Source organism: Protomyctophum bolini (genome assembly GCF_963924005.1).
Source record: "Protomyctophum bolini genome assembly, chromosome: 13".
Taxonomy (NCBI): Eukaryota; Metazoa; Chordata; class Actinopteri; order Myctophiformes; family Myctophidae; genus Protomyctophum; species Protomyctophum bolini.
Window position 1 is genome coordinate 28,721,101 of NC_137874.1, and position 21,603 is coordinate 28,742,703.

General features: G+C 40.9%; 1 protein-coding gene across 2 annotated transcripts; it reads right to left on the reverse strand.

Annotated features, from left to right (window-relative positions):
* Positions 1-1,455: 1,455 nt before the first annotated feature.
* On the reverse strand, positions 1,456-21,205 carry kif4 (kinesin family member 4). 2 transcript variants are annotated; one of them, XM_080780547.1, is made up of 31 exons: positions 21,083-21,205; positions 20,177-20,327; positions 19,050-19,164; positions 17,993-18,183; positions 17,508-17,597; positions 16,613-16,779; positions 16,286-16,380; positions 15,058-15,177; positions 14,659-14,834; positions 13,387-13,448; positions 12,925-13,057; positions 11,841-11,899; positions 11,520-11,625; positions 11,143-11,280; positions 10,781-10,948; positions 10,191-10,285; positions 9,820-9,964; positions 9,487-9,597; positions 9,252-9,335; positions 9,003-9,116; positions 8,042-8,197; positions 7,580-7,677; positions 7,274-7,403; positions 6,889-7,056; positions 6,330-6,440; positions 5,547-5,624; positions 4,677-4,775; positions 4,332-4,484; positions 3,542-3,661; positions 2,410-2,529; positions 1,456-1,870 (listed from the first exon to the last, which is right to left on the reverse strand). In XM_080780547.1, exons 2-31 carry the CDS (start codon positions 20,294-20,296, stop codon positions 1,751-1,753), a joined length of 3,642 nt encoding a protein of 1,213 aa, XP_080636673.1. In that variant the 5' UTR covers positions 20,297-20,327; positions 21,083-21,205; the 3' UTR covers positions 1,456-1,750. The 2 variants fall into 2 exon arrangements, with proteins under 2 accessions (XP_080636673.1, XP_080636674.1); XM_080780548.1 differs by having other exon boundaries at positions 21,065-21,205.
* Positions 21,206-21,603: the final 398 nt, after the last annotated feature.

A 21,603-nucleotide genomic window follows, 5' to 3' on the forward strand; every position in this document is an offset into this window, starting at 1 on the left:
AATTATTTTACATGAAAGAACATGAGTGATTGTATTTAGGAAACTTGATAGGGGGTAAGATTCGAGGAGAGGATAGATATTTGATAAACATTTTATTGGCGGCAGGAAAGAAAATGGGGACAGATGGAAACTCCAACACAGGGACAATGGGAGGACTTGATTCAGGAGATACAGTAACATTTCATGGACACACCGTCTGAGGCTACAGGAAGAAAAAAAATAGACAAATGGTCTAAATGGACAATATTTAAGAGTATGGGGAATGAGAAACAATAGTAAATGCCTAGAAAAATGTAATGTAACAAATTTGAAACGCAATGTCGATGCCTTTATTTTTGTGGTGTTGTGTGTACTGTATTTTTTCTTCTGTCTTTGTCTTGAAAAATCAATAACATTTTAAGTTAAAAAAAAAAAGAACATGAGTGAATAATGACAATCACATAATGCAGAACACAGCATCAAGACAAGAGTGATAAATTGGTGATGATGTATATACATACACACGCACACCCACCCTTTTGCCAAGGTGCATTTGATAAATGATCTTAGAATATAGGCAATACGTATCATTTCAAAATGCTGGATTTTCCAGTTTCATGCCAATCTCCCATTCCAGTAGTAAATACATTTTCATTGCTTTCAAACTAAAGCAAGCAAGGTTACCCACTTATCAAAAAGCATAAGGATGTAGCAATTAATATAGAAAGCAACCGATTTCTGCTGATATATTAATAAAGACTTTGTGTGGGTGTATACACATGCATTTTCTTTACTTCCGCCTCCTCTTTCGTTCTTACTAGAATCATCTTATCTCAGAAGTTCAAGGAATTGGTGTGCTAGTGTACAGAGTCCAGTGTCACCACAGGAGAGCCAGAGAATAAAGGTGTACCATGTATCCAGAATACAGATAAAGCTGTGTCTCTTACCTTTGAATTGACTGTACCTCAGGTGATAACAACTTCAACCATGCTTTGATGCGATAACAGCAGCAATCAGCCACACATAAAATAATCTCATAAACTGATGCAGGGTCACATGTGATTTCATAAGCATTAGAGTAAATTTTTATGACAGAATAAAGACCTCAGATGACATACAGTATCAGTCTATCACTAGAAATTCACAATGAGATGTGTTGTGAGCTTGTAGATCTGCCATTTTCACAGAATTTGCGCTTATTATCTGCATGTTCACCTAATTAGGCTTCACCGACATGTCCAGAATAGGGATGCCATTAAGAATACCGTTAAAAAACATCATTCTGCTGAGCCACTGAACAAGCCCCATAGCAGCAGACTGCATGAGTGTAGTTCTCAGTAATTCTGCCATTTGTCCAACAGAGGACAGCAAAGACAGCAACCAGTCATGTGGGGATTTGTCAAATGTCAATAATACACAAACACCTGCTTTGTTACAAGGGGGTGGGGGGGGGGACTTTGAAATCAAACTCATACATTATACAGAAAAACCACTTTATTAAATTTCTACATAAACTTTCAATTTCAGTGAAAAAGTTAAAATATAGACTGTCCATCTAGAATGAGGATTAAAAAAACAGCTTACATTTGAGTTACCAGATATCTAAATATCTGCAGTAGTTTCTAATGTCTAAAAATATAGTACAGTACTCCTAAATTTGAGATGGTGCGCTAGTGCAACAGAGCAGAACATGATCATAAACAGACATCTTGGAATCTTTCACCTATCCTCCAGAAAGTAAGGAGTACGCTAGAAGGCCCCACTGGGCTAACTACTCCTTGATTGGTGTACAACCAGAGAAGAAGCTATCGATGTTACTTCCTAGTCTTTTCTTCTTCTTCATAAAGCTGGTCGTCAATTTCGCGCCATTTTCATCCTCCTCTTCATCATCCTGAAATGATAGCTTAATTTAGGATTGCACCATTTTTCATCTCAGTGCAACCTCATGATCTGTACATGAACAATCTCATGAAGTCCATATATAGTCATTATAGGGAGTCATTATTCGTATAGTTGTAATACATTACTGTACGTATAATGCTATGACGCATTTTATATTTGTAATTATTCACAAGTCACTATAAGTGGTAATTGGCTGTAAAGTAATGATATTCCTGGAGGTGTCGGCAGACAATTTGTGATTTTATTAGGTGATAAAATTCTTGTAATTGTGTGCTGTTGTACTTTGTACAGTTCAATCTCGTGAATGAATGGCTCACCGTCTTTGACAATGACCACTAGACGCTAGTCTCATTTGGACAGCACTTAATAAGGCAACATTTCTTGCAGTTTATCAACACTGTTCATCAACACTATTTGACACGACTCCTGACTGGAAGTCAAGTCTGTGGAAATGATTCTGGTCTAGACAGTAGACAAGAAATAAATCAATCAAGATGCACACAGATACAGATCCCCATGTTAGCTTACCAGCTTATCAGATGGAGTGACTGGTGGAAAGAATCCGTGACCATCTGGGGTTGTGGGGTCAACTGGAAGTGGAAGAGGTGTCTGGGGACGACCGAGTTCCATAAGAGGACGGTTAAAATCCTGAAATAGGGATAGACAAAAATGTCCAGGTAGCTTATTGGTTAGTTGGTTTAGTAATTTGACTGGTGACACTCTAGAGACGTCATTACATTATTTACTCTGTTTAAGTCACCCTGACTAAACCCAGACGTTTTTATTTCCAGGGAGGAGAAAAAAAAGTCTGGGTCCGAGTCCACTTCAATTCGGCATAGAGTAGCGCAAACGTCGATCACTCTCTGCTGATTTCGGATTGTCTGCATCTTTGTTAAATTGACGCACACACGCACACATGTACACACACACACACACACACACACACACACACTCCTCTCTCTCTCTCTCTCTGTCGCTCTAATTAATCAGTCTCATGTCGCGCAGCTGTGTCTAGATTCTCCCGGCGGATCCGGCCGGGCGCTGCCTATGCCATAGAAAGCATAGGTGGACCCCAGGCTACCCTGACTACTTGCATCACCTCTCTACTTGATCCGTTTGTTCCCCCAACCAAAATATAATTTGGACCTTTTTATTTTTACCTTTACGATTGATTTTATGTTTTGTAGCAGAGATTTCCTGTGAATGAAAAGTGAAATACAAATACATTAAATGTATTATTAATGTCCCGCCCTCCCCGAGTGACACGGAAAGATGTTTAAAAATACAAAAATATAAATAAATTGACTGGGCCAGTTGAAAATCATATACAATCCGTTTTGAAGTTGGACACAGTGCTTTTTCGCCCAAGATGTTGCGCTACCCAAAGTCTAGAGTAAAGTATAGCGTGCATTAAAAAAAGTACACATACGGTATATATTTTGACTTTGAGACACACTGCTTCGTTGATCAATATGTTTATCATACCTGCTGTGTTCTACCTATACTTAAAATATGTATCAATCTAATCAATTTTTTTTTTTTTTAAATCATCATTATGTTATTGTATTGTTCCTATTTCCTCAAGTCTGTGCAGAACATATCCCAACCACATTTCATTGCTGGCGACTGTAATCACCAAAAATGTACCAAACCAACTTACCTCCTCCGGGTTTTCCCGATTACGGCAGTGATTGTGAGCACACTGGCAGTTCTCTCCGCATGACATCTTCTCTTTACGGCAACGACACATCTTGTTGCCACAGCGACCCTTACAGGCACACTGAAGAGGGGAGACATTAGTGAGAGTGTAGTCTGCATGTACTAGCTAGTAGCTACCCAGGAACTGGCAGCACATATAAGAATCTCATTTGATTTTGTATGCCCTTCACTTAGTGCTGGGAGATACACTGTAGGGACGGGTCAGAGCAAGTTAAGTATGTAAAGTCCTTAAAGGGTTATTTCACCATTAAAAAACACTACTTGGGGGCCACTTGGGGGTTTTCCATGCACCCAATGCAGTTTTTAAAGTTAAATATTCATTTTATCAGACAAACACGCTTCAGTAACTTGTAACTTCAGTTCAGATTCCCTTTTAACTATGTTAGAAAACACACATCCGTGGTTCTGATGGCTGATAGTCCTTCTAATGCATTAGTATGCCATATTTGTACTTTAATTACCTTTCGTCAAACTTTCCTTGTGAAAGCAGAGATCGCCAAAATATTACACTATCAGCAGCCTTAATTGGTTAATAACTTTCCAGCGGGTCATGGTGACAATGGACTTTCATTGTCATTCAGAGACCAAACAGTATCATTCTGTGCATTCCTCTGAATTATATTAATTATTTTGGTAAAATAAACAAGCAAATATATTCAGGACAGTAGCATGTATGTGTATGGCTATTGGCAGCGTCAATGCAAAAATGTTGAACACAAACAAAATCTTACTCCAGTCAACTTGGATTTTTTGGAAGTCTTCCTCTTGTTAGGTTTAGGTGGAGACCAACCTTCTTCCTCTTCCTCCTCCTCCTCCTCAGAAGTCGAGGAAGCCGACTTGAGTTCCTCCACACTGATCGCTGTGCTGCGCTTTGGCTTTTTGGACTGTAGTGGGCAGACAAAAGAAAATATGGACATGACACCAAGTACACCTGATTCAGTACACTTCTGTTTTAATATTAGTGTAAAGAGACCATTACCTTTGCACATACATACAGTATGAATGTACAATCCCATATCATGTGGCTTTTTCAAATAAGAAAATACAGTAGTAAGTAAGTGAAAGAAATGCCTCACCTTTACTGGTGGTGGGACGAATTCAAAAGAGTCATTCAAAGAGTCGCTCTGTTCTGGCTTAACTGGTGCTGGTGCTTTTCTCACACTAGCCAGCAGTTTCTGTAACAAAGCAAAATATAGCATTGCCAACATAACTAGTATAACCCAGACTAAAAGATAAATATTTACAGACAACCAGTATAAGCCAGACTAAAAGATATATACACAGACATGTAAACAGAATATAGTCCTTAAACATATCATCTGCCATGATGACAACTGCTGCCATTTACCTGGCTGCATCATTCCAGTTCTGCTCGTCTAATCCATTTCCACCATTAACTGTAATTCCACATTTCTTTAAAATGTAATGGAGCTTGTATGACAGAATTTCTTTTTTGTTATAAGCCTATGGTGTGTCAAAGTTGAGTAGATAATTTTGTATTACATTACCTCTGAATCATACAGTATTCATTCATAAATTGAACCTCCATTTTGGTATTGTTGAATTTGTCTCAAAATAGTTAGTCTTCACTCTTTCTTTTTTCTTTGTCCTCCTGAAATGTACCACCTGAAGTATTACTGACGTGCCTGTCTCTGTTTGAGTGTGGACTCGATGTCTTATATAGGAAAAAGGACTATACTATACAGAGACATTGGAGATGTTGCCACATGGAGGGGGGATGAGGGAGGGAAGAGGGGTGGGGAAAAAAAAGAAAAGAAGAAAATCTTGGGAACTGCTCTTATATCGTTTGTAGAAATGCTATATGTACAATTATACTGCACTTTCCGAATAAAACAAATATTATAAAAAAAACAAAATAGTTAGTCTTTTTGCCAAAAGTACACTGAAACCATCATTTCATCCATTGAATGGATTACCAGTCTTACCCGTTTATATTCTTCAATCTCCTCCGTCAATGCCTTGTTCTTATCACTCAATTCCTGCATCTTCACGAGTTCCTCTTCCTAAAATGGTTGAATGCACAACTAGTTTAATAATTCTACTCAATAAGGGACACCATTGTAAAAAGACAGATTTGTGTTGTGGGCAGTTGTGTAAAAAGTATTCAAATGACTAATAATCGATTGCGTCCTAACTTTCCACATTCATACACCAATGGTGACAAGCTAGCACCGACAGTTCAGTGTCTTGCCCACAAGGACACTTGGACAGGTGGAACCAGCAGTCGAACTGCAGCCCCCACAGAACATTGGATAACCTGTTCTACCTCCTGACCAACAAATAAAGTATCAATACCACAATATAGAAAGTACAAAAGTATTGGCATAAAAATATACAAAAGTATCAAAAGTAGAAGCACTTGGCAGAATGTCCCATTGAACATTTTCAAAATGTATAAAAATCTTTTGGAAATTGCCACTCAGAACTCATGATGTGCCTATAGAGCTTAAGTGGTTAATGTATGTTTAGTAAAGTAAAGTTTTCAAATAACTATTGGAGATTTTTTTTAATTTGCAGTACTTAGTAAATGTACTTAGTGGTACATTACAGCACCACTGGTTTTATTTGGGGGTCATATGCTAGCCTGCATCATCTGAATAGCTCACCATTTTAACTTGAGAAAAATGCTGTCATCACAATCATGCCTGGATCACCAAGAGTTTTGCATTTGGGATGGGGTGAAATTCCCCGTCACAAAAAGTACAAACCTGGAATTGAAGACGCTGCAGAAGTTCACGCTTGCCATGTGAGGTCTCTTCCACGTCCTGGTTCGTTTCATCAGATTCTTTGTTCTGGCGCTGGGTAAGGATGCATAGGACCTGGAAGTAGGGACAGAAGACAATACCAAGATGCTTAAAACAAAATGGGCACAAAATGATCAACAACATTGATCATAAGGAGACGCCCAGTTCAATCATCTTGCTGAGCAAATTAGATTGGTAGTCACAACAGTTCCAATGTGTAGTCACACAACAGTTCCAACAGGACCAAACCATTTGCGTAGCCCTGACTCACTAAATATAAAATTATATAATTTCACAATGTAGCTTTCATATTGTGCAACTGAAAACAGTTCCTGAAAATAATTATCTTCCAAAAACCTAATCCGTCATCATAACTAGTACTCATTTTCCAGCATGGGTTAGAACCGCAACTGTTCATAATTCTGACAATACTAATGAACCATTAATACAAAACTTTATTTTCATAGAACTCTACAAAGTAAAGTACTTCATACAAAAGTTTTACACAGATATCAATAAATACCTCTTGATGAGTTTGCTCCACCTCAATCAATTGCCGCTGGTGCTCCGTCTCCATGGTGTTTACAAGGTTTCTCTCATCAGCCAACCTTTTCGCCAAGTCCACCAAGTTTGCCTTCTCCAGCTGGAGTTCACTCTCGATCTTAGCATTACCCGTTTTAGTAGTCACCAACTAGTTAAGGAAAAACATACATAGTTGCAATTATAATAATTTCCATGTATATAATTTTTTTAAATAAATAAATAGTGGAAATGGCAGATCTACAAGCTCAAAACGCATTGAGACCTCAATGCGTTGAAAAACAAACTCCACCTGGCAGTAGTGAAACAGTTAATAAATCCTGTATCGCATAACTACAGTAAATCCTAGCTTTAGCTGGTGGGCTCACCTCAGACATGAGGAACTTGAGGGAATGCTTTGCATCGACTATAGATGTAATGCTGTCCCAGCGCTGCTTCAGGCGCCCTTCATTGTCTGCATCCAGAACCTTCTGTTGAAGATCAGCAATCTGGGCGCTCCTGTTAAAGAACCATTTAATTAACCAAAACAATAATGTACGTTGCACTGGAGAAACATTAATGTTTCCCCAGGCTTAATTTCTGAGAAAGCCAGCCTGAAATCCAAGGTTAGGAGCTACATTTAGTAGCGCCAACAACTGAGCTTGTTCTGGACTGAGGTTGAATGTGGGACTCACCTTAATCCCATTTCTGTCTCAAGGTTAGCCACCTGTTTAGTCAGAGGCACTTCCATGTCTCGCTGATTCTCAATCTCAGACATGAGTAATGTCCTGCGCTGCATGAGGAAGACAATACCACAGTACAAGATTATTTCCTGGTTATAGAAAGTTTAAACTATGTGATGGGAGGATTAGGTCTATCACCAGCAGAAACAAAGTAACTGATAATAACCATGAGCTAATCCGTATGGACTTCTGTTCAATCAAAATATATATATCACACCCGTGTGAAGTGAGGGGCGCCCTTATCATACAATCACAATTTGCATCCTCACCTTTGTCATCAAGGTTTGTGTTTGAGTGCACAAACACTCAAAACTAGTCATAGGAAACGGTAGCAAAACAATGTTTGTGTTTACACAAACACTTAAAAGCTGGATAAGCAGCAAAAACTTTGATAAGCAGTTTGATTAACCTCACCCTCATTTTGGTAGCAGGTCTTCCCCCTGCTTCAATCTGCTGATGGAGTTGCTTGATGTCCTGTGCCAGAATCTTCCGGTCCTCCATCAGGTCATTAAGGTGCCGTCGTGCCTCCTCTGTGCTCACCAGCACCTCCACCTCATTGAGGAACCATGCCTGGCCACACAAACAGGTACAGGTAAATATAGCAAATATACCATTATGGTTTCGAAATTTTACTCTTTACTGTGGGAGAATAAAAAACAGTTCAGGTGCAAATACAGTCACAATCCACCAGGCCGGTTTGTGTCAGATGTGGAGTGAAGCCATCAGGATACATCGATGAAGCTAAAGGGGAAATACAGTTTGTACGACAGTGTGGTGCCTACTATAGGCAGAAATTAAACAGTTTGGAGTTGCACTCTAAATAGGTCCCTCCCTCAATGCAATTCCAATTTGGTATGATTGAAAACAGTATGGAGTATCAGAAGAACCCTGTTTGGTAGTCCTTGTCACATGACTCAGGAAACCATTGTGCCAAATTTGATGTGAGAAATGTGTGTCGGCAACAAACCTGAACATTTAATTTTGTAGCATTCGACCCCCTATGAAAGTTTATAAAAAGGCACGGTTCAGGAGTTACAGGCCAAAATGTGGCTAGCTATAGCACCACAGGGCCATCTGAAAGAAAAATGTTTGGGGGTTCTTCCTTGTCTAGTAAAGCATGTTATCAAGAAGGAACTAAATAGAATATTAAGATTAAGAATCGGAGCATAGGACTATGCAACTTTTTATTTTCTTTTCTTATTTTTATTTTATGCTACCACAATATTTTGTGTATGGACTCACAATATTTTGTTATCTTTTATATGTTTCATATGGGTGTGTCACATATGTCATTTGATTTACTGTATACCCTGAATCTTGAATAAAAAAAAAAGATTAAGAATCGGAAATTCATCCTTAATAGAAGCTTCATTACCTTAAATCTACCAGCATCGCCATCCATTTTTCTACCGTGGACATCTTTGCGTTTCTCAGACACTTCTTTTCTCTTCTGCAGGGCATCTTTCAGCCTCTTGTTTGCTGCTGCAGCCTGGGGGGAGAACAGTAAAGTGTAACAGTCATCTCAAGTGTGTACATGTGTGAGAGCAAGAGAAAGATCAAGCAAATCAGAGAATATGGTATAAGCCGTTTAACGTTAGTATCACATTATGATAAAAGGCACAACCTCCTCAGTTTTGCGATGAAGGATATTGGTCTGCTTCTGGAAGTCCCTTTCCAGTTTCAGCAACTCATACTGCCGCTTACGATCCTATAAAAAGAGACAATCAAGCACAAGAAACATAATATATAACTGGAATTCAATTATTCAACACTGATGTCCAGAATTGGTTTGGTATTATCATTTGACTCCATGTCCTGCAAATTAAAATGAAATCCAAGAATGTAAATAGACCACAGACCTTCTCCTTCAGCTGAAGAACCTCCTTGTCCTTCTGAGTCTTCAACTGTCGGAATTTCTCAGAGTCGTCCTTCATCTGCCGCATCAGCCGCACACGCTGGGTCTTCATATCCTGCAAGACAAGTCAAACCCTACAATGAGTGACAAGCCTGTCTTACCACTTAAACTCTTCTTGGTTGACCCTCAGGGCTCTATACTAGCAACGTTTCTGTTATTGCTCTGCAATAAATATCTATGAGTAACATAAGAGGTGGTGGGAGACATATCAGTAACAAGAGGTGGTGGGAGACATCTCAGTAACGTGGTGGGAGTAGAGTGAAGCGGTTAAGATCACCTGTATCTCCAGATGGAGTTTTGAGACGTTGCGGACAGAGGACTCCTTGAGCTTGAGGAGTTTAGATTGATCATGCAGCTTCTTCTTCATGTCTGACATCTGAGCCTCCAGTTCCTGAAGCCTCTTCCTCCGCTGCTCACTAAGCCTGGAGAATAATAGTAGTGTATATTAATACAAAAAACAAATTAAACCAAACAAATGAAAAATGAAACCAGTTTGTGTAAGGTTTCAAAAGAAAGGTTTACATTTACAATGTGTAATTCAGACCAAATGTCTTACTTAATCAACACATTAGGCTAAAAATATATATTTTAAGCCACATTTTAGCCCCAATTAAAGTCGTTCTGCAAGGAAAAGCTAACTGGCATTACTTGGCCTGGTTGACGTCTTTCTTAGCAGACTGCAGGGCCAGTGTTAGCTCCTCCTTCTCCTTCTGCAGCAAATCTACTGCAGACTGCAGGCTTGTCTGTGGAATGACATGCTGCATTAGAAACAACCACCAACAGGAGTCAGGACTGTTGGGCAGTTCAATGGAAAGTCATGTTGAACTCACCCAGCAAATTGCCGAAAGCAATGTGTGCTTGTGTGCTCATGTGTGCATGAATGCCCTTGTTAAAAAATTGTTAAAAATTCAGTAAAATTGCAAAACTAGTAAATGCATAGTGAATTCTACCATCACTATTCACTACTGCCGACACAAAGTCACTGTCTGAGCCAAAAGCTCTGATGTTTTGATTATAATTACATTAATGAATATGAAGTTTATATATATATATATATATTTATATTTCAGTTAATCAGATAGTAGCCTAAAGCAATGCAGTTATGCACATCCATAAATACATACTGTACATAAGTTCTTGTTAATTCCTATGAAACCACTATTCAACCAATTCTTTGACATCCTGTCTCGATACATTCAGCATCTATATTGGTAAAAGCTAAAATGTAACGGCTCTACCTGATTCTCAGTCTGCATAGGTTCCAACTGGTTTTGAGACATTTTCTTAATGTATTCCTCCTTCAAAGCCAACATTTTGTCTAGGTCAAACAGTTCCTTAGACATCTTGGCCTGGCGCAGAGCGTGATGGGTAGTACCAGCATCTGGTGATTTATCATCCACGGCGTCCTGCATAGTGAGGTGGAGGGGAATAACACATTAAGTGTTTCAGAACGGAAAAAAACCCCACCACATTCAATGCAAATGAGAACAGTGGTTCGCCAAAAATAGCAGACCAGCTTGTAGATCAGCCATTTATGACAAAGTTTTTGTGCAATGAAGGTCTGTTATACTAAGATTGAATTTATGTGGTTAATACATACCGAGTGATCCTTGCTAGAGCCGTCACTAGCATTGCCCAATCCTGGAGGTGCACTTGCTCCTTCTCCACTGGAATTGAAAGACCCAGCTTCTCCTGCGGTAAGAGCATCAATAGAGGCAGCAATGCATGCACTCTCATTCTGAGAAGCAAATCAGAGAAAACTGATTATTGACATGTCTTGGAGTAACAAGTTTTAGTGGAAAGCTTTGTGATACAGCATTTCTCATTGAATTTAGCGTTCACCTTAAATTTTTAGGTCACCAGACATAAGATGACTGGCTGGCTCATCCGAGGACAATGTGGATAGTCATAACAGCACATCTCTGATCGTCTGACTAGAAATTTAGAAAATGGAAAAGGCTTTCCAAGATTCCCTACCTGGAGCTCCAAGATGATATCTCGCAAGTTAGCCATCAGCTCCACCTTGCCCTTCAGTTCATGGTCCTCCAGGGTCTCTAGCACATTTTCAAGGTCTACTCTACACCTAAAAAAAACAAACGAGAGAAACAAGGCACATGCCGAAATCAGACAAATCTACTGCCAACTATTGCAAAACTGATGGCCAAAATGAAATGCAAAACTGATACAGGCATCAAATAATAATGAACATGTGGAATAAAGACAAAGACATGCTGGCTCCCTTGTATGGTTTATCACAGCCTACTTTTCACCGTCTGATCAGATTACTAGTAAACTTACGCCTCGTGTTGCCGCAGTTCCTCAAACTTGCTTTGAAGCTTCTCATTTACTTGCTCCGTCTACAAGGAGAAAAGAGAACTGTATGATGAAAGTAACTGATCGAAAATGGGTACTTTGCAGACATAAGACGGATGAATTTGTATCAACAGTCCCAGTGATCGGCCGCCTATAAATTACATGTTCAAAATGGAGACACCAGGAGGTTGAAAGTGATTCAACTTTAAACACTGTATCTAGCTAACATTTTGAACAAAATCTATTGTGGTGCTCACGCTATATGTGAGCTTGTAGAAAATAAATGGAACACTAGACTATCATCTTACTGTATATAAATACAATGGACACAAGGAATTGACAAGCACATCTGATTATAGAGAAATTAGACTCGCAGAGATGCGTGGAGAATAAGGAGACCTCTGAATATTGTGCCACTGTGCGCAAGCAGCCCGACTCCGGACAGGCGGACACGTCTATAGACTGACACCACTGTGCGTATTCAGGGCGTAAAGCTGTGACTCCACCCACCCCCGGGGAAGTTTGTGATTTGCAATGCCATAAGTTTAAAGATCTGTTGCCCGTGGACAAGGCACGCTACCTCCGCAAGTTAGATATTATCGGCATAGACGTTTGTCCGTATGTGATTAAGGATTGGACCAAGTTGCATTGACAGCCAAAGAAAATTCTTACCCGGGCTAAAACGGGATGTGACATTTGTGGGTGTTCCTGTCTAGCGTGGTGTCAGTCTATTGCAGGACACGCTCAAACAAATTAATTTGGCATTACGGCTTACGGGTGCTTTTAGAATCAGCTTTCCCCTTTCCCAAAAGGTGTGGGGCGGGCAAAACAACAATATTGGGGAAAGCGTACCAATACATCCATGGCCACACCTCCAGGCGCAAATAACATGGTCGGCATAATGTATAGCGGGTAGTGCAGACCCAAAATACCACTGTGCAAGCTGCCCTACCTGTAATTTGCAGGCACAGGCTACTGGGAATGGGCAAGGAAGGCAGGGCCGAAATTAGGGGCCTTGGTCCCTACACTAACAGGACGCCAAACGACCCGGGTATCGATATTTATTTACCTCAATGATCTTCTCAAACATGATGGCTGTTTGGCCAGCGGCGTGGCTCAGCTCCATGCTCAGCTTCCCGTTCTCGTTCTGCAGAACACGGTTTTTCTCCAGAAGCTTTGTCACGTTCTCAGCTGGCTCTGGCCTGTGATGACAGGACCACGTTTGTGGTTATGGGAGACACAGGAAAGTTATTAACAAAAGTGTTTTGACTGATGAAGACAATGGAATTTGTGTCTAAAAATCAGTTATTGAGACTAATAAAATTATAAAATAATAACTGTGCTCCAAAGCCTCCAATTAGCTTTAGACAAAGACTTGGGCATTACTGCACTTCCATCCAACATTGTATGAAAAGTATACAGTGTGACCAGAAATCTAAAATAACACAGATAACAATAGCTACCCATTATAAATCAGACATTATGTGTAGGACATCTAGACATTCTCTAGGACAAAGAATGACTGCCTTACCCAGAGAGTACCGGAGCCACACCTCCACAGGCATTCAGCAGCATCACCTGCAGCTCCTGAATCTATGGACCAAGAGGAACACAATCACCATCACTTTAAGAGAAAATTACAATATCTGTTGCCTGCTGTACTGTAGACTGTCTTGTTGACAGTCAGTGTTTAAACTAACCACCAAAACAAACTGGATTGATTCAAATTAAATATGGATATATGACCCAATCATGTAGGCCTGTACAAAATGAATTGTGCGATATGCAACATTTTTGTAACTGAATAAATGGCTGCATATGCTTAGATGCAGACACAATGTTAGGATCAAGCTTTGGAGTAAAATGTTTAAACATGGGGCGCTCGGGTGGCGTAGTGGTAAAGTGCCTGCCCACCACCATATGTGGGTTCTGTTGCCCTGAGGAACCTGGGAGTGTTGGGCAGGAGTAGCACAAACTCTGCTACTGGCGGGGGCTCCTCTCTGGCAGGTAAGCCAGTAAGTTACAACAGCAGTGACACAGAAGTGTGTGCGTGCGTAGGACTCAATTGGCATAACTAAAACAATTGGGGAGAAAAGGTTGGCTAATCATACTCGTTAACCAGAGTCCAGCTCCAAACAATGAACAGAGGTCTGCGGAAGAATGGTTATTTCACTTTACATAAACTAGTTAAGTGGTGGTATATTGGCCAGAACATCTCAATTTGGGGCTCTGTCACAGCATAACCACTTAAAGCCTATACATAGTTAACCAGTGTCCCCGAGGTCTATACTTTCCTACTTTTTCCCCTCGACACCAAATAGTTTAATTTAAAAAACAGCCAATTTACAATGTGTTACAATGCATTATGAGAATGTCCATCATCCACGCTTATCCGTAGTCGGGTCGTAGGGGCAACAGCTCCACCAGAGCGCTCCAGACTTCCCTCTCCAGAGAAACATTAGTCGCTTCCTACTGGGGATTCCATGGCATTCCAAGGCCAGAGAGTTAATGTAATCCCTCCATCTGATCCTTGGTCTGCCCCGGGGTCTCCTCCCAGAGGGACGTGCATCGAGGACCTTCCTAGGGAGACGCTCGAGAGGCATCCTAACCAGATGCCCGAACCACCTAAGCTGGCTCCTTTCCAGGCGAAGTAGTGAAGCCAATTTCACCTCAAACTCCCCCATTTTCAGAGAAGGTTTGCCCATTATGACATGCCCAGAATAGGGAGAGATGCCAGTCAGGACACATGTGGTTAAAACCCTGGCCTAATCCACGACATGACGGAGTGATTTAATGACCCTACCTGCTGTTTCAGCCGTTTCAGCTCTGTAGCTCTGGGGTCAACGTTGACCACAGGCTTGTTCTTGATCTTGCGAGCTCTATCGGCATACCGCAGCGTGTTGAGAGTCTCTTCCATGTTGGAGTCTGCAGGGCTCACACATGCTATCATCAACGTGTGGCTGTTGCCTCCTAAAGAATCTGAGAGAAAGAAAATAAAGACTTTTTCAGGGTGCCCCGGTGGATCATCGGTAGAGCGCATAGCATTAAGGGTCAGTCCCTTTGTTGCAAGCTCTTGCCCATCTCCATCTCCATCTCCTGTTTCTGTCCACTATCACTCTCCTCCAGTCATTTACCCTTTCTCTACATTACAGAAGGACTACATAATGGCAGTTTTACCCCATGTTTGGTCATGTATACATACCCTGCAACAGGCGTGTCAGCTTGGAGTCTCGGTATGGAACAAAGGTGCCTTTCTTACTTTCATCCCCCAAGGCACTGATCACATTACCGAGAGACAAAAGTCCTCGGTTGATGCTGATACCTGCCGGACACAAAAAGTGCTCATGAAGGACTTTTATTTTGATCTACTGCCACGTCAAAGTAGAGCTCTTCACAGGTCCAAAAAAAAAGGTTCCGAAATGAATCTGTGACATTACCGATTCCAACCCGAAAACAATTTCAAAGAGGAAAACTAAACCCGAATGGATCCGTGACTATTTTGTCCGATTCCAACCAGTTCCGAAATTTCTTTCAAATGGCGGCGCCTAGCCCGACCGAGATCCAATTATTTCCGTCATTCCGAGAGACCCGCCGCAGCCAGGCAGACATTAATGTGGACTTTATGAAATAATATAGTGGACTGTGGACGTATGACCAATTACCATTTTATGATTAAAGCATGCGTGTGCCTGCAGAGATTCCCTGCAGGCTGCAGCAGAGGGTGAGAGAGACTTGTCTCTTCTCTTCTCTTCAGCGTGAGTCATGCGTGCATTTAAAATTAACGGATAATTTTTTCACACAATCATCAGAGTTTTAGCAGATGCAGCATGTGCCTGTCTTGGCTGAAGTGGAGCCACGCAGGAGAGTTGCCATGGTTGCTTTAACCTTCAATTAATTTGCTTTCAACTCGTTGAGGTCAACACTGTTGTCCGTTTCATTCAATGCAACAACAAACAAGCACAGACACACGTCTCACACACACAGTAGGGCTACGGGTCTTCTCGGATCCACTCGGGCATTACACAATGATTGACAGATCTGAGATCCGCAGGGGATATAGCCGATTCAGACCCTGCCCAAGTGATGATAAAACACGGATCAGACCTGTGCGGGTCTCGGGTGCACTCGGGTATTTTGGAGAACCGGTGAAGAGCTCTACGTCAAAGCACACCACCACTTAGTAATTTTTTTTTTTTACTTGGATATAATGTTACAGTACAAGTGAGAAAAAAACCCAGAACGGCGGTTGCCTGTTTTTCTGGGAAACCATGGCCGGGTCCCTTCGAGTACCCCCCCTCCCCCAGCTGGATGATGACTGAATGATGACTGCAGACTTTCTGCTAACGAAACGTGTGCTTGAAGTGGGCGAGTTAGAATTGATATCTTACAAAGTGCAACCAAGTACAAATCAGACTTAAGATTTGGCTTGCCTTCCTTCAACCGATCACCCTCTGCTTTTGTCTTCTTCTGCCTCTCCGAACCAGCAAGATCCACAAGGTGAAGTTTTGAAATGACAGAGTCAGTTCTACAAAAAAGTAGAAATTACAATTACATGTCAATAGTTCTAAGAATTTAACATGTAGTAAAGTCATAAACCAAAGACCTAAATAGACTTAGTAACAGGACAGTGAGATGGGAGAGCAGTGCTTTAATGTTTTTTTAACACACTAAAGCAGGACTGAATGAGGAATGAAGACATTTTAACCAATACAACTAGTGGCTGGTGGGCTATTCAAAGACGACATGAGGGGACTGACTTGTCTTTCCCGTGGCGCTGTTCCAGGGTAATGGTGAAGATGGCGTGTGAACGTGATGAGGCAGCGTTCATGGCTGTGGATCCCACAGTGCGAGAAGAGTTCCCAATCTCCAAGCAGCCAATCATCTCATGGGCAGAGGTCACCTCCCTCTCTGTCAGGCCTACAATCTGTGAGGAGTGGATACTTATAAATGAAGCCAAATAAAAAGCTAGCAAATGGAAAGCTTAGTTTCTACTCGTTTTCAAAAGAATCCTAACAATTTTATTGGCAACTGTTTTTCCATGTATCCTGGCTATTTCAGCACCCTTAAATCAAACCCCACACTTAAACATTACTATGCTAGAACATCAGGATAAATAATATACCTCACAATTATAATCCCTAAAACAAGTCAATTATAAATCCCAGAAATTCATAAAAAACTTAATGACACCACTCAATACTCACTGAGCTATTGCGTTAGGGATTGGATCATTATTATTCTCTAGGAATCAAATCTGCATTTAAGGACATGTTATAGCTCCACCAACAAACCAGTTAGTCATTTGAACCGCTTCACCGCCTTGCTCTTTTCTGCACGTCATTATATACTGTTAAACAATGAACGTCTGACAAAGGGCGAGTGCGGCACTCGGGTTATTAAAATAATCCTACAGGCCTAGACAGTTAGCTCAGCCGTCCGTGTACCTAGGCTGCTGAGCCAGCCCGACACCGTGCCGTGGGTTCGACTCCCCATCCCGACGGCCTTTGCAACGCGTCTTCCCCCCCTGTCAGACTACTTTCAACCCATCAATAAAAAAGGCAGAAAAAGTTTTAAAAAAATCTTTAAAAAAAATGTATCCTACAGTGTGCAAGTGTTCTCTTTTTAAGAGTTCCAAAATTAATAATGTCCTACCTTGATGCCTTCTTTGGGGTCCTCACGGATACTGATGGGGGCTTTATCTTTAGAAGGGCAGAGTAAGTCCAGTATCTCTTCGTTGTAGATCTGTGGTTAATACGAAAAGCACACGACACACGTGTAATGAGCCAAAGGTCAAATAATATTTTTTGGTCAAAACAAAAACTTGTTATAAAGTTAAAGCTCTACATTCTAATAATTCTCATTGCTATAGTGTTTGTAACAATGTCGCCCCATCTTCCAGCCCTTTAATAATTTAGGCATTTAGCAGACTCTTAATCCAGAGCGACTTCCATTAATATTTTCAGGATCAACACCAATTTCTTCCAATCAGAGAACTAATTTATCATAGCAGATACATTTTTCAATTTTGTCTGCTAATTTTTATGTTTCACGAGATCCTCCTTCCCACTACTCCAGCCCAACACTGCCGGTACCCAGCCTATATACAGTAGGAGTAGGACATTTTTTACACAACAAACCTCCAGGTAGGATACAGCCACAGAGAAGTCAATCTCTGGATTCTTCTCTTGCTCCTCGAAGATCTGCCTGATGACTCTTGGAATGACTCCAACAGACGGCTCAGTCTCTTGAGCAGACGTGTAGGTCCCACCCATGGAGAAGGTCTTGCCTGAGCCCGTCTGACCATAGGCTAAAACAGTTGCATGGTATCCTGTATGTGTTGTATGTGTGCATAAACGACAATTAAGGTATGCAGCAGCCATTCATTCACTTTATCACTTGCATCGGTCGGGTCACCTGGACCAGTTAACACTGATAATGTGTCCAAGGTTGTGCATCAGTAGATTGTGGCCCATTACTAATCTCTGATATTCTGTTGAATTCCATTTTCAATTCAGTTGCTTGACTCATTATAAACCCGTTATTAGCGTACAGTTTCTTTATTAGCATTGGCCGGGTTTCCCAAAGAAATTTTGGGTCGTACGAAGCTTGAACAGGAGTGCAGCGCATGGCATGCACACATGCCCTCTAGGCAGGCGCACACACACACACAACGCAAACATGAACCACCCGAATCTGTTTAATTTCGAAATTCGTATACATTTAAACGACATGAGGAGAACCACCACCACCACTCTCTCTCTCTCTGCACGCACAAGCAAATGCGATACTTAATATTAATAACAGCAAAGCAAGCAACGGCTCGTTTTACTTTGATAACCAGAAATTTGGGCTGCAGGGCAGACTGGTTGGGTCATTTCCTAGTGTTTAAAAAGAGATATTCCTCTAATAGAAATGTAAAATAAAAAGTGCCTTTTCGATTCAGCTGCCGCCCTTCAAATTCCCTCTGCACATCCCTGCCCCAATCCCTCTGATAGAATAGATAGAATGACCATGGCAGGGTAAATTGATTGGACAAGTAATTGTAGGGGATAGAGGAGAAGTAGGTATGAGAATATATAAATTAGAATATATGATTTCTTCCAAGACAAGGACACAAAACCATGATACACGTGTATCAAACACCAAACTAGGGAAACCAAACCAACGCATTACTGCAGGTCAGACCTACTGTACCTTTGAAAAGCCCACTTAACAAGGGCGCAACAGAAGTACTGAAGACTTCTTCTTGCTCAGCTGTTGGGTCAAATACGTAGTCATACGTGAAGGTCTTCTCTGTGCCAACAACCACCTTCAAACAAATGACAATTACATGAATTATATTTGGTAGCCATTTCATATAAATGCCATGTGCTCATTGGATGACATTGGCAAGTGACTTATGGAGCAGTCAACTTTATACCGGAAAAGAGTATGCCAGAAAGAAAAAAAAATTGAAATATAATCAGAAACAAGAACAGCTAGATGCAAGATGAACCAGCAATGCATTTTTGAAAGCATTGAAAGAGGTAATTGATCTAAGGGACAAGGGCAAGATGTTCCAATCTGCTGGTGCTTTAAACTTGAAGGCACATCTCCCTATTTCTCTTGAAATATTGGGAACAGTGAAAAAAAAGATGTTGGGCATGTCTAAAAGAATAAGTAGTTTTGTAGGCATCTGGAATAATTTAAATAAAAACAGTTGCACACAAAAAGTAACCAATGAAAATGTCTCCTGGCATGGGGTGATAACCATTTCAATGAATCATACATTAGACAATGATGCGTTTGATAAGGAGTCAGGACACAAATTCGTCAAAACGAATCTACAAATATTGTTGAAAACAACACAAGGTGTGTATCAGAGGTGTTCTGGTAGATAATATCACCAATTTCACCATATTCCAGTATGCAGAATTGCAGCGGTTGTGAGATTTGTTTTCTAGTCTTGAAGGGGAAACTATTGATTGACCTATTATTTTAAGACTAACATTTACCCTATTTCTAATAAAATCAATGTGCGGCCTAAAGGAAAGCTTTGAATCTAACCAAAGTCGCAGATATTTAAATTAGTCAATGATAGTCAAATGAAATTCAGATACATGGGGTTTTAGCCTGCTTGCATTGAACAGAGCTCAGCTTGGCCTAATGTTACCTAATGTTAAATTATACTTTTACAATGTACAAAGACAAACGTTTTCATGCTCTTGTAAATAAGACTTGCCACAAAAGTACCACAATTTGTTTCCGTCTTGCTCCCACTGGCACTACATGTGTTCATTGTGTTGCATTTCAAATAGCTTTCTTAAGTGCTCACGACAGACCTGTGGCTCTCCAGGCACAAATGTGAGACAGGTCTGGCAACCCTCGCTGGTTTCCTTAGGCACCAGTGGACGGCATCGCAGAGCCACCCTCACCGGAATCAGTTTATCTTCGTTTGACATGTTGCAATCAGCTGTCACGACTGTGGATCAGCTGGAAGCAGAAACAACCAAAGGACGTTGATAATAAAGCACTGTGATCATTATCACCCAACAACATATTGGCTGGCAATGGCATAATGCTAATGCATTAAGAGTGAATGGTGCAGTACAAAGCTTTTAAGGACACCTTGCAGGCTCGCAATATAAAGAGGCGCAGCATCATGACCGATGAATGAAAGGGCTAAAAATGTGCATGTTGCTCGCACCAAGAGGATGGAGTTTCATTTTCTGACTACTAAGTCTGGTTAGTACTACATTTCCACCATTAAGACTCAATTAGCTCTGGTCCATAGCCTTATACAGTAGAAGGCTATGGACCAGAGCTAAGACTCAATATGGCAAATAAGATATTGAGTATGGTCAGCACCCGGCATAGTGTTTTTGTGGACGACATATCCGTGTTAACCAAACACTAACGGGGCTACCAGCAGGGATGAAGGGTTTAGGAAGTGTCTACAGCTTTTTAGAAGGTAACATGTTACGTTTGTGTAGTAGTATTTACCCATATGCCATATCAATAAACTCCTAAACATCAAATCCCAAATAGATTTAACCATCAATAGGCTATTAAACAACTTCTATCAAAAACAAAGAACATGTGCAATGTGCATCAGTAATGCTAACATGGTGTTTATGTTTACGTTAACCGTCACCAGCTCACAGTGAGCTTGCGGATCGTGACCATAGTTAGACATAATCTATGATCGTGACAAGTCAGGCAATGTTTACCTAACATTGGCAACTTACAAAGTCAACGCTTCTTGACGTTTTCTACGGAATCCTGTTTTGCAGTCGACAGCAGCACCATTGGCGAACAAATAACTTGCTTAAGGTCTCGTCTTGTCTTCCATGGAAAAGTGGAAATCCGCCCCAAACTAGAAATAAAAGTATCATCCGCCCGCCAGTTTTAAACTCTAAGCTCCTCCCATTTCCGCTCACCTTCCTTTTCCGGTTTAAATTAACATCTAAGGTCCGTTACTGCCACCCACTGGTGTGGAGTGTTGATGCATAGATTGAGGTAAGCTTCTTGTAGAACTTAATGTTTCTTCGTTTTAGTTTTCCACCAGCTGGTAAAAACACTGTCGACTCTCATTAACTCCATGTTCATGTCAATGAAAGTTACATTCCGACTTCCGACGTGTTTAATATTAAAACAAACGTCTTGTTGTAACAAACACTAGCAGCGTGTGTGTCAGTGACTGTGTGTGTGGTGGTGTCACCAAGAGGTGGCGCGCACGATCTGATGACTTAAATACATGCACGTGCGT